This window comes from Rousettus aegyptiacus, unplaced genomic scaffold (assembly GCF_014176215.1).
Source record: "Rousettus aegyptiacus isolate mRouAeg1 unplaced genomic scaffold, mRouAeg1.p scaffold_m13_p_12, whole genome shotgun sequence".
Classification (NCBI taxonomy): Eukaryota; Metazoa; Chordata; class Mammalia; order Chiroptera; family Pteropodidae; genus Rousettus; species Rousettus aegyptiacus.
In genome coordinates, this window is record NW_023416287.1 from 87581907 (window position 1) to 87594551 (window position 12645).

Below are 12645 nucleotides of genomic sequence, written 5' to 3' on the forward strand. Positions count from 1 at the left end.
TTGTAGGTTTAAAATTAAATTGGGATAGATGCCATTGAGAGTGGAAAATAGGTCGTCAGAAAGTTATCATTTCAACTCGAATTATATTAGGTGATTTTTTTCAATTGAACAGAATCCCGAATGTTAAGTTGTGTAACATTAGTATTTATTAATTTTATACTTATACGACGTTAGGGAAAAGAAAAGACTATAAAATAATGAGACTGAATTACCTTCAGAGAGCTTCCCGTTGTTGTGTGGTCATATTTCACACGATGTATTTATGCCGATATGAAATTGGTTGAATAGTTTACAAAAATTAATAAATTGATTGCTAACCAAGATGCCCAGATTTGCATATTCTAATATTGAACACATTTTAGTCTCTGATAAGAAAACTTTGAAAGAGTGATACGTAATTATAATGCATTGCGGCGTGTATGTATTATTTACAAAAATATTCACATATGTAACATATTATATATGTATATTCACATGTTCATAGACATAACTCTAGTATCAAAGAATATTGAAATGCATGGTTTTTGGGTCATTCTTTCAACAATTTTCTTATTAGGGACTGAAAAAAGCATAGTTTCTAGATCTAGATTTATGACATTTGGATCAAATTTTTCTATAGCTCCCTTTAAAGTCCACAGTGTTATGATTCTAGATTTTGAGGACTGGCCATTTTCCTCATTAGACTTATGTTTTGGGATAGCCAAACATCTTGGTTGAATCTGATTTTTAATATGTTTCCTGAGTAACAGGAAACTCACATTAAAGAGTTTGAGTAAAAGGCAGTGGAATAACAGCTTTACTCTGAGAGCAAATGATAAAACCTTTTCCTCTTGATTAGAGAATCCATCTCAAGTAGGCAGAGGCTACGTGGCCATCACTATCCTGGACATCAATGACAATGCCCCTGAGTTTGCGATGGACTATGAGACCACCGTCTGCGAGAATGCTCAGCCAGGGCAGGTAAGAAGCTCCCAAACACCATGCTCCTAGTTTGTGATTCTTTAAAAAGAACCAGCAGCCATTGCCTTTGAAATACTGCCAGCTTTAAGATGAAATATCATCAGCATGTTTCAACAAAAGTAACACTTTGATGTGTAGCATAAACTAATATTAAAGGCACTTTCAAATGCCGGTTTAATTGGGATGATGAAAACCTCTCAGGAAGAAAGGTAAACATTGTAAAAGCCAGGACGAACCTTAAGGGCTTAACTTCTGTTAAGGAGGCACGTGGCACTTTGAGCTTGACGGGGCTGCCTCCCACCTCACAGAGCAGGGCTGCAGCGCCTTGAAGTCGAGATTCAAGTGCAGCTTAATCTCTGTGTGGCCTGTGCTACTCATCCATATTGTTCATTGCCTTGTGATCTTTACCAGGATGGAAGTGGTACAGCCTATTTCCGAGGTGCACAAAGGTAAAAGACAGGAATTCAGAAAAGGACACGATTTGTTTCTCAGAGCCCTTTTTAGATTGGGTTCATATTAGTACATCCGCTCCTCCCCCCAGCTCACTCAGGTAGACGGTACTTCTTACAGGGAGTAAAACCGCTGTCCTGCCTCAGGAAACTCAGCAGAGCACGCCGACGTGCCCATGTGATTCTCGTCCCTTGTTCCTAGGTTATCCAGAAAATCAGTGCCGTGGACAAAGACGAGCCTTCCAGCGGACACCAGTTTTACTTCAGCCTAACTACTGACGCCACGAACAACCACAACTTCTCACTGAAAGACAACAAAGGTAAGGCGCCATTACTGTCAGCAGGTGCAGACTCTGAGGGAGCGCTCTGCTCACTCTGGGATGCCGATGATGGATTTTTTTTTTTTTTATATATATCAGTAGGGACCTTAATTAAAGGGCAGTGAAGCCCCTCGAGTCAATTTTATCTTTGGATTTACTGTCAAGAAGCTGCTGCTACTTAAATATTTTAAGCCATGGTGGGAGCAGGGAAGCCAGCTCCATCTCTCTCTGTCATTTCTCCCAGACATTCACTTTCTAATTTGTTTATTATGCTCTTCATCTAAATTATCTACTTGGCTGAAGGTGCCTAAGTGCCTTAATCAGGACTGTACTACATAGGTGTAACTTGAGACATCCAGAAAATGATTGGACTTCACACATTTCAACCTAAATCAACTTTGACTTAATATTTTTAATGTGAACATCAGTTATTCTTTTATTTTAACCTAAAAAAACAAAAGTAATGAATCCAAATAATATAAAATATACTCTTGATGCAAATAAATAGAAAAAAAGAAAAAAGAATTCCCTATCATCCCAAATCCCATCATTCTGCTTCTAAGGTAAATACTCATCAGTTTCCTAAGTGTCATGATAGAAACATTTTTACAAATACCTGTAAGTAAATGGTTTTGCTTAGATGTACATATAGATACAGGTACAGATCTATATCTGTGTATGACTATAGATATATAGACAGTACATAGACAATATAAGAACTTTTAAAGGAAACTTGAGAACATGCTATGCATCGTGTAAATGTGAATGTATATATTCACATGAGTCTCCATTCAAGGTATTTATTTTAGCAGAAGAGCATTTGCAACCGACATATATAATATATATATATATATATAATAACTCCAGCTGTAGTTTCTTTTTTTTAATAAATGGCTCTCAAATACATACGTTTTAAAATAAAAGATTTGTTTACATGAAAACCTATCAGATGAAATCTGAGAATCAAAGTTTTATTCCTTCCATGTTTTTAATTGCAGGTTATGGGTATTCTGCAGTCTCACGTGAGCTTGCTGTGTTGTGCTCTTTGAGACAGAATAGATTTCAGCTTTCCATTTCATTAGAAAATTGTTAATTCTTTTATGGCAACACTGGGTAAATAGCTTTTTGACGGGTTGGAAAGGAAATCTGTATTAAAGCACACTGGGTGAATCTATGGTCTGGTTTTCCTTCCTTTATTTTTATTAATTGCTGTAAATTTAAAGAAGCACATAAATTCCTAATTAGCTAATTAAGACAAGTTAGCTAGATAAATTGCTAGCAAATAAAAAAATCTATTTTAGATATAGTTTTATGATGCAAACATTGATTATTAAAAGTTTCATAATTACTATAATTGTATTAGATGAAATAAAATATTGAATATAAATGAATACAAATGACTCATTTTATCACTGACAGAATGTTTATATACATGAGGTTTTGGTAATGATAGATACCAATATGGATTTTTGAAAACTATACAATAATGATTCTCTTGACTCTAGCTATGCATACTCAATTCAAATTAAGCAAGAGTGGTGTATTTCACTTGTTTTTATATTGGGCTTGGAATTTGTCAAAGAAAGGATGGATTGGAAATATTTATGCTATCTGATGATGCTCCAAAAATAATCAGCTGTTAATTTTTACTTAGAAGTATAGTTTGAAATTTAACATAAGTAAACCGATGTGTGTGTTATGTGTAATTTTTACAGAGTTAGTTAAGTGATGCATAGAGATTTTCATAGTTTTACTTTATAACTGGTTATAAGAGTATAGCGTGACAAAATGTATTAAAATGAACCAATATTTAGAAATATGGCTCAGAAATTCGGTCAAAAATAACCAAGCAGAGTGACAAGCGAGACGAAGTCAGAGATGGTGTTACACCTTGATTTCTCCTTCCCAGACAACACGGCCTCGGTCCTGACCCGGAGAAACGGCTTCCGGAGGCAGGAGCAGTCGGTGTACTACCTGCCCATCTTCATCGTGGACAGCGGCTCGCCCTCGCTCAGCAGCACCAACACGCTCACCATCCGCGTCTGTGACTGCGACGCGGACGGCGTGGCGCAGACCTGCAACGCCGAGGCCTACGTGCTGCCCGCGGGGCTCAGCACGGGCGCCCTGGTCGCCATCCTGGCCTGCGTGCTCACGCTGCTGGGTGAGTGCCGGGGCCTGGCCGCCAGGCGGTCCCCGCAGCCGGGGGGTCGCGACTTCCTTCCTATCAGTACCTTTGCGAGGACATATGAAAATATTCTATTCCATGCTATTTTGGCTCACCGAGCAGCCCAGGTAAATTATGCACTTTCCGGTGGTACATCTAAAATACAGCTCAAGGAAAATATCAGTTTTATTTTTAAAACAACGGTGAAGATAAAAGGCTTATCTTTAAAATTGAATTTTTTTTAAGGTTCCTTTTTTTTTTTTTTTTTTTTAATTTACCACATCTCAGTCATTGGCTGTAGACAGTTCACTGCAGAGGAGACATATTTCGGAGAATATTTTCTATGTCGTGTTGATAATATGCTCATTTTATAAATTGTTTTATATGCTACCTCTTTTCAGAAAAGTTTTAAGGTGGATTTTATAATTATTTGCAAATTTTAAAGGACTGCAATTTCAGCAGTACAAAAGTCATCATTTCCAAGGAAGAGCTAACGTATTTCACTGTCCTCTTCCATGATTATTATGTGCTGAAATTAAATTTATAACTCCTATTAGAATCGCCATTTTATGAGAGATTATGCAACATCTTTTTAAAAATTGGGAGGCCTCTAGCATGGGCATCGGGCAGGGGGTTTACTCTTTAGCTGCTTTCCCCTTCACAGTGTAACTTCCTACAGGAAAGACAGCAAACGTTCAGTATTGCATCTGACACTGTACTTGTGTCTGCTTGGGATGTACTGTGATTCCTAAATCCATGTATAATATAGTTTTGTCAAAGCAGAATTTAGCGATGGGAGTCATCGCCGTGTAGTGTTTACAAACAGGAGTTATGGGATTCGGTAAGCCTAGCGTTTGTTACTGCCCTGACATGCGCCTGTTCATCACTAGGGGACCTTAATGTTTCTGAGTCTGGCTTCTCAATCTAACAGGGAAAAAATAATAGAACTAGACCTAATTCACGTGCCTACCACAGAGTGAACATTTCATAAATTTTAAGTGTTATTGATGAAGCGAGTTCTCAACCTATTAACCAAGCTAAGCCTTACTTACTAATATACTGTAAATGACCTCATAAAAAATGGAAGTTATCGTCAATAACTTCAGAAAATCAAATAAATCTAAAAGGGAATAAAATATTTTTTTCATATGGCTTCACATGGCAGAAACTCATTAGAAATGGCAAGTAATTCTCAGTTAAAGCTTGATTAGAATGTGAGGCCTAGAATAAATTTTGGAGAAGATAGAGCCATTGCAAAGTACTTTTTATTGCTCTACCAGGTTCCAAAATGTAATAGTAAAGACGTAAATCGCATATTTGTTCGATAGTAGCTGAATAACCTAGATAAGATATTTTCCTTAGTATTTAAAATGACAGTGTCTTTAGCTCAAAAACATAGATGACTCTGGACTTGACCAGTTCATCACAAAATAATTTAGATTACACCTCAAAGGGATAAGATTGTATTCCCCAGAACATATTCATACCCAACAGTTAATTAATGTTTGATTTTTTTTTAAGGTTATCTATCTAATGAAGCCTGCCTCATTTTCAGAGAATATTTTCACCTGTGACTTAAGGATTCTTTGCAATTTGTGTTGCTTGATGATTCTCATTAGTTAAGAATCATTAGCTAGCAGTTACTGAAAGTGAATTAGTTTTATAAGATTTCAATCTTGCATATGACATATGTGAGAGTGTGTGTATATATGTATCATGGTGAGATGGGAGATTTTGTCAGAATTTAAGCATGACTAATCTTTTTGTTAAATTTGAACATTTTCCTTAGACTCCAGATTAGGAATGCCGTTTCCACTTTTAAAGATCAGGTTTTTATGTCTTGTATTTTATTGTTTTTAAAAGTTTCAGTAAGTCTACAAAAAATATGTCAAAACTGCGCCTGTCGTACTAAAATCCCGTTTGGAACCCGGGCTCTTGCCTGTAGCTTCCGTCTCCTCTAGGGCCTCTCAGGTTAGTGTGTTCAGAAGGGGGTCTGATCTTATTTCCTAAGTCTTTAGAAGCAGACCGTCAGGATTTTTCTTGCTCTTTTTTGTTCTGTCTCCTGTATTTACTATTATTATCGACTCTGGGTCTTCGTGATGGGCGTCGAAGGGGACCGAGTGCCCACGGGGGGAGCTGCCGCACACATAGCCTGGGGTGCAACTTGATTTCTGGTGGTGCACACACGTCCTAGTCCTTACGCCACCTCTGGCAACGGGACGACTCTTGTTTCTAGACACCGAGTATCGGGATGTGTAACTCAAGCCTCTTCAGGCTTCTGAACCAATATTGCTAGAGAAAAGCGAGGTGAAGAGGTGGGAATGGGAAAGAACAACTTGAGAATCGAGTTCAATTTCAGGATGAAAGCAGAGAAGCATCCAGGCTTTAGATTTCTCAGAAAAGAGTGCTTTGCTGCATGGCAGGCAGTGCGCGCTCCGGTGATGTGACAGGGAAAGCTACTTGTAACGCGACAGAAGGGGCCCGAATGGAGCCACCGGAAGGCGCCGCAGAGTCCATCCTGTGGTTTCTGAGGCTGGATTTGTGTCTTGATCCGTCTCTGTGCTTCTAGCTTCATGGGCGAGCTCCGGATTTCGCTCTGTCTCTTGCTCTCACCTCTTTCTCTAACTTCCTCGTACCTGGATTCTGAAATGAAAGGGAAGATCCAAGATTAGAAGATGAGGTTTCCTTTATTTACAGTGAGTACAACTTAAAGGGGACATTATAATCATATTCGAGGTTCATGAAAAAGTTGTCAGATGCCTCAGTAGTGATTTTTCATGTATACAGATTTCACTAATATTTAGCAAGATATTTTAATGCTTGAATATGTATTTTGTCCCCAACTGTATTTTCATCATGCATTTTAATCACAGTTTAATTACTGACATATAGTTATCTTACAACAAGGATAAAAAAACTTAAATTCTGTGAATGGCTGATACCTTAAATTGTTACTTCGGCGTACTTTCAGAGATAATCAGAGAAAGGATTTCGGTTGTTTTTTAAGATATGGTTTCAGTATTAAATGTGGTAGATTTATTCAGAGGATAGTACAACTAGATTCTGTTCTATAGACAAAGAAGCTTTTATCCTGCTCACGAAAACTGTCCCGGAATTTATCGTATGATGATTTGCCTTTTTGTCCAGTTGGACCTTCAGGTCCACATAAGTGAAGTCCTGGAACATGCCCTCCACCTCTCGGCGCTTCAGGCATCCGTGGGCACCGCTGCCTGCTGCAGGGAGTCCAGGCTCCTCCGTGGCACGCGGGGCGGCCAGCTCGGCACGTAGCTGCCACGCATCTTTGCACTCTCCTTCCCTGACCTACCAAATGCTGAACCATAGTTTCTTTCCTGTTACTGTGACCACTTGTGATTCCGTTTGACAGGGGGGGAAAGAAAAAAATCCTGGTTATGTAAGTAATAGTGAAAAATAGATCAGATTGCCGAGAAAAAAAAATGGTGACGGTATGTAAACGACTGATCCCCATCACAACGTAGAATAGGACACGTTTGGCATAGCAGCCCCAGTGATTGTGTGGGGGGACCACAGGGGCCACTGTGTGGTAGCAGGTGTGATCCTCTCAGAGAAATGCGAGGCGTGGGAGAAAACGAATTACATTTAATGAGCTCGTACTAAGTGCTAGACATTAGCTAAGTGCTTTACAAGCATCGTCTAATGTACTTCTAATAACACTTTCTACGCAGGTATTACTAAGTACTATTATTATGCTTGCTTTTTATATGAGAAAACTATAAATTAGAGAAAACGTGCACCAAGTTATAGGATGTCAGCGCCAGGACCCAAACACAGACGAGACTGCCTTCCGGACACCGTTTCTAAGGTATTTTTCCCTGTGTTTCTCCATATGAAAGAGCCGTGTGTCTCCAGGACATGCCTGTGGCCTGTGGGCACCGCAGCCCAGCTCTGCCAAATTAGAAGCAGCGGTATCTTTGATCTGCTTCACACAGCGGCTTTACCACATCTTTGGTTAACTCCGATTTAAATTATCCTCCAATTACTCCCAGCCTTGAGAGAACACATTTAGAATCGTGTGTGTTAAATTTGAAATTATACTTCAGTACAACCGAAATGTAATATACCAATTATCTTTGTGCATACAGTGGGCAGCACATTATTCTCTCTGTCTTACTGGAGACTCATACGCAAACATTCTAACCCACACACACGAAGGAGAGGAGCTTTGTGGATCTCGTTTAGGGGGAAAGGGAGGACAGTCCCAGTTGTAAGAGAGCAGTGTCTGCTTTGTGCAGCCCGCTGGCCAATCTCTGGTGATCTGTTACTGGAGATCTGGAAAAACACAGCCATCGTTCTGTGGGACTGCTGACGTCAGAAATCTGAATGGAATTAGCAAATGCCGAACAGTTTTCCTGCCTCTTTCCTCCATTTAGTTCCTAATTATAGGTTGTTGGGTTGTGTGTGTGTGTGTGTGTTTTTTTTATTAGACTCAGCCTTCACTTTTCTGTTTCATCCTCCATAGCCAATTAGTCCCCAAGTACCGTTAATTTTGCTTTGTTGATGCTCTGGTCTGTTCCTCTCTCTCCCTTGATGTAGCACCTGATTTGGTCCAGGGTCTGTCTTTGCTCTCCTCAATTATGGCATTTTCTCCAGTCTCCATCAGATCCAAACCATCAGTACCATGCAGTAAGTTTTTAAAAAGCAAATGGGATTGTGACACTTCAGCTTAAAGTAAGATTTCCATGCCCCCCCCATTGCCTACAGCTTGAAATCACCCAATTTCTGTGACCTCGCTGCTCCTCCCAGTTCACCCACAGCATGTTAGCCAAATCGCATGGACTGTTCTTTCCCAGACTCATCCTACTTTGTCCTACTTGCTTGTACATGGTCTTGCTCTTTCTGCCTGAATCTGCAAGTGGTAACTCCCTTTTATATTCAAAACTCATTTCCTTTGCCTCTGAGTCCAGGTTGGGTGTGCTGCCTGAGAGTCTCATGACAGCTTGTGTGTAACAGTCCTGGAGCATTCTTCATGGCTGATTTGCCTTTTTCATTAGTTTTTCTCTATCTCCTGCAGAAGACTTCTGCTTTTGGAAGAAGGGCTTAAGCATTATTTTTTTTTTTCATTCAAGTATAGTTGACATGTCATGTTATATTAGTTTCAGGTGTATCACAGTGATTCAACATATATATTCCTTATGAAATGATCACTGCAATAATTCCAGTAACCATCTGTCACCATACAAAGTTATTACGATAATATTGACTTTTTCCCCTATGCTGTACATTATATTCCCGTGGCATTTTTTAACATAAAAAGCTTGTACCTCTTATTCCCTTTCACTTTTTTCACCCATCTCCCGACCCCCTCCCCTCTGCCAACCATCATCTGTTTTCTGTATCCATGAGCCTGTTTCTGTTTTGTTTTTATTTAGATCCACATATAAATGAAATCATATGGTATTTGGCTTTCTCTGACTTATTTCACTTACATAAAACTCTCTAGGTCCATCCTAGGTCCATCCATGTTGTTGCAACTGGCAAGATTATTTTCATGGCTGAGTAGTATTCCATTGTGTGTGCGTGTGCGCATGGATCATCATGCGTATCCATTCTTCTATCGATGGACACTGAGTTGCTTCCGTACCCTAGCTATTCGTAAATAATGCCGCAGTGAATACAGGGACGCAGATATCTTTTCAAATTAGTGTTTTCGTATTCTTAAGACGAATACCCAGAAGTGGAATTATTGGATCGCATGGTAGTTCTATTTGTAACATTCGGAGGAGCCTCCACACCGTTTTGCATGGTGGCTGCACCAGTCCGTATTGTCACCAGCAGTGCATGAGGGGCGCCTTTCCCGCTCGGCCTCTCCAGCACTCGCCTGTTTGTGACAACAGCCATTCTGACAGGTGCAGCGTCATATCTCACTGTGGTTTGACTTGCATTTCCCTGATGATTGATGATGTTGAGCCTCTTTAAATATGCCCGCTGGCTGTCTGAATGTCCTCTTTGCAGAGTGTCTATTCAGGTCCTCTGCCCGTTTTTTTAGTTTGTGAGTTCTTTATATACCTTGGATATTAATCCTTCTTGGCTCTATCATTGGTAAATATCTTTTTTCCATTCAGTGGGCTGTCATTTCATTTTGTCTGTGGTTTTCTTCACTATGCAAAATAGTTTGTTTGATGTAGTCCCAATGTTTTGCCTTTGATGCCTTATCCTGAAGAGACAATCAGAAAGCAAATATATTGCTAATACTGATATCAAAGGGCTTACTGCCTATGGTTTTTGTAGAAGATTTATGGTTTTGTTTTTTACATTCAAGTCTTTAATCCATTTTGAGTTTATTTTTATATGCCATAAGATTGTGATTTGGCTTTGTTTTTGCATGTATCTGTCCAGTTTTCCAAGCCCCATTGTATATTCCTGCCTTCTTTGCCATAGATGATTAATGAACCATATAAGCATGGGTTAATTTCTGCGCTGTTTCATTCCATCGATCTGTGTGTCTGTGTTGATTACTATGGTTTTATAATATAGTTTGAAATCAGGGAGCGTGATACCCCTTCTTTGTTCTTCTTTCTCAAGTTCGCTTTAGCTATTTGGGTTTCATATAAATTTTATGATCATTTATTCTAGTTGTATGAATAATGTCCTTGGTATTTTGATGGAGATTGAATCTGTAGATTGCTTTAGGTTGGACGAACATTTGAATATTGATTCTTTCGATCCATGAGCGTAATATATTCTCCATAGTTAAATATATTCCTCAGTATTTTATTTTTTGTTGCAATTGTAAGTGGGATTATTAATTTCTCTTTCTGATAATTTATTGTTAGTGTATAAAAATGGCATTGATTTCTACATGTTAATTTTGTATCCTACAACTTTACCGAATTCATTTATTCTAATAGCGTTCTGGAGGGATCTTTAGGGTTTTCTATGTAATGTCATGCCATCTGTGAATCATGACAGTTTTATGTCTTCCTTTTCAATTATTTCTTGTATGACTGCTGGGGCTAGAACTTCCAATGCTAGGTCAGATAAAAGTAGTGAGAGTAACACCCTTTGTCCTTTGTTACAGTCTGTTTTAAAGTCTACTTTGCCTGCTGTAAGTATTGTTAGCCCAGCTTGCTTTCATTTCAGTCTGCGTGTGCCTTATCTGAAGTGAGTATCTTGTAGGCAGCGTATCCACTGGTCTTGTTTTTTGAACTCATCCCGCCACCCTGTGTCTTTCGATTGGAGCATTAGTTTATTTCATTTAAAGTGGCTATTGATAGGGATGTATGTTGCCATTTTTTGTTAATTGTTTTAAGGTTGTTTTATACTCCTTTTTTCTCTTGTCTTCTTATGCATTTACAACTTTCTTTCGAGGTATGTTTGGATTCCTCTTTATTTTTTGTGTTTTAAGTTGATGGTTGCTTAGACCTGAATGCATTCTAAAAGCACTCCATTTTTTACTCACCCTCCACATTTATATTTTTGACATCATACTTACATATTTCAAGCGCGTGTGTGTACGTCCATTATTTTATTAATATATATGTGATCTTACTACTTTTGGGTTAATCTTCATACTAGATTTATAATTGGTTGATCCACTGCTTTTATTAAATGTTGGCATTTATCAGCGATATTTTTCTTACATTGTCTTGTTTTTAGGTTGGCCTTTTCTTTCCCTCTTAAAAAAAGTCTCTTTAACAGTTCCTGGAATGCCAGTTTAGTGGTGATGAATTTTAGTTTTTAGCTGGTCTGGAAAACTTTTTCTCTCTTTCAATTATGAATGATAACCTCTCTAGGTAGAGCAAGGGTCCCCAACCCCCAGGCCATGGATATTTACCAGTGATAGAACCAAGAACAGACCAGTACTGGTCCATGGTCTGTTGGGAACTGCAGCAGGTGAGCAGCGAGCTAGCGAAGCTTCATCGGTATTGGCAGCCGCTCCTCAGCACCAGCATCGCCGCCTCAGCTCCGCCTCAGATCATCAGGGATTAGATTCTCATAGGAGCGCTGGTCCCTGGTGCCAGAAAGGCCATGGGCCGCTGGGTTGAGGATTCTTACTTGTAGGTTTTCTCTTTCTTCTCTTTGAATATGTTGGGCCATTTTCTCTGGCCTGCAAAGTTTGTTAAACATGAAGCTGACTTTCTCATGGGGATTCCTTTTAACTGGCGTCTTTGTGTTGCTATTTTTAAGATTCTCTTTGACTTCTGGTATTTTAACTATGAGGTTGCTTGATGTGGGCCTCTTCGAGTTCATTTTGTTTGTAGCTCTCTTTACCTTCTGGACTTGGATGTCTGTTTCCTACAAGCAGTCAGGGAAGTTTTTACCCATTATTTCTTTAAACAGGTTTTCTGTCTCTCTTCTCCTGGGACCTTAGGTTGCTGGCCCCAAGGAGTAGAGTCACTTTGGAGAGGCCGTGGTTCCGGTCAAGGCTGGCTGTCAGGTGTGCAGGCTGTGGAGCTGCTTGGGTGGGGCCAAAGCCATCACCAAGTATGTTAGATCTGGAGCCTCTTGGGAGGGGCTTTGGCACAGGCCAAGGCTGGCGGCCACTCGTGCCAAGCTCAGGGCCACTTGGTAGTAGCTATGATGCAAGCCAAGGCTGGTCATCACTGGTACTGGGCTTGGAGCCACATGGTAGGAGCTGTGGTGCAAGTTGAGTCTGGCTGCCACTTGTTCAGGTTTGGACTGCTGGGGAAACATTGCTTTGCAAGTTGACGCAGGTCACCATGTTTGGCAAGTTTGGAGCCGTCTGGGAGGAGCGGGTTGGACTGGGCAGTAT

At 39.7% G+C, this 12645-nt stretch overlaps 2 protein-coding genes across 7 annotated transcripts in view; one reads left to right on the forward strand and one right to left on the reverse strand.

Annotated features, from left to right (window-relative positions):
• The window catches only part of CDH7 (cadherin 7), a 119505-nt gene that overhangs the window by 91496 nt on the left and 15364 nt on the right, over positions 1-12645 (forward strand). For all 5 annotated transcript variants that reach the window (XM_016156429.2, XM_016156462.2, XM_016156445.2 and 2 more), the window contains 3 exons: positions 839-960; positions 1612-1729; positions 3639-3890. In XM_016156429.2, the coding sequence (XP_016011915.2) occupies positions 839-960; positions 1612-1729; positions 3639-3890 (492 nt within the window). The remainder of the gene's footprint in view (positions 1-838; positions 961-1611; positions 1730-3638; positions 3891-12645) is intronic.
• The window catches only part of LOC118610056, a 222471-nt gene continuing 215001 nt past the window's right edge, over positions 5176-12645 (reverse strand). For both annotated transcript variants that reach the window (XM_036230111.1, XM_036230110.1), the window contains one exon: positions 5176-6536. In XM_036230111.1, the coding sequence (XP_036086004.1) occupies positions 6154-6536 (383 nt within the window). In that variant the 3' untranslated portion in view covers positions 5176-6153. The remainder of the gene's footprint in view (positions 6537-12645) is intronic.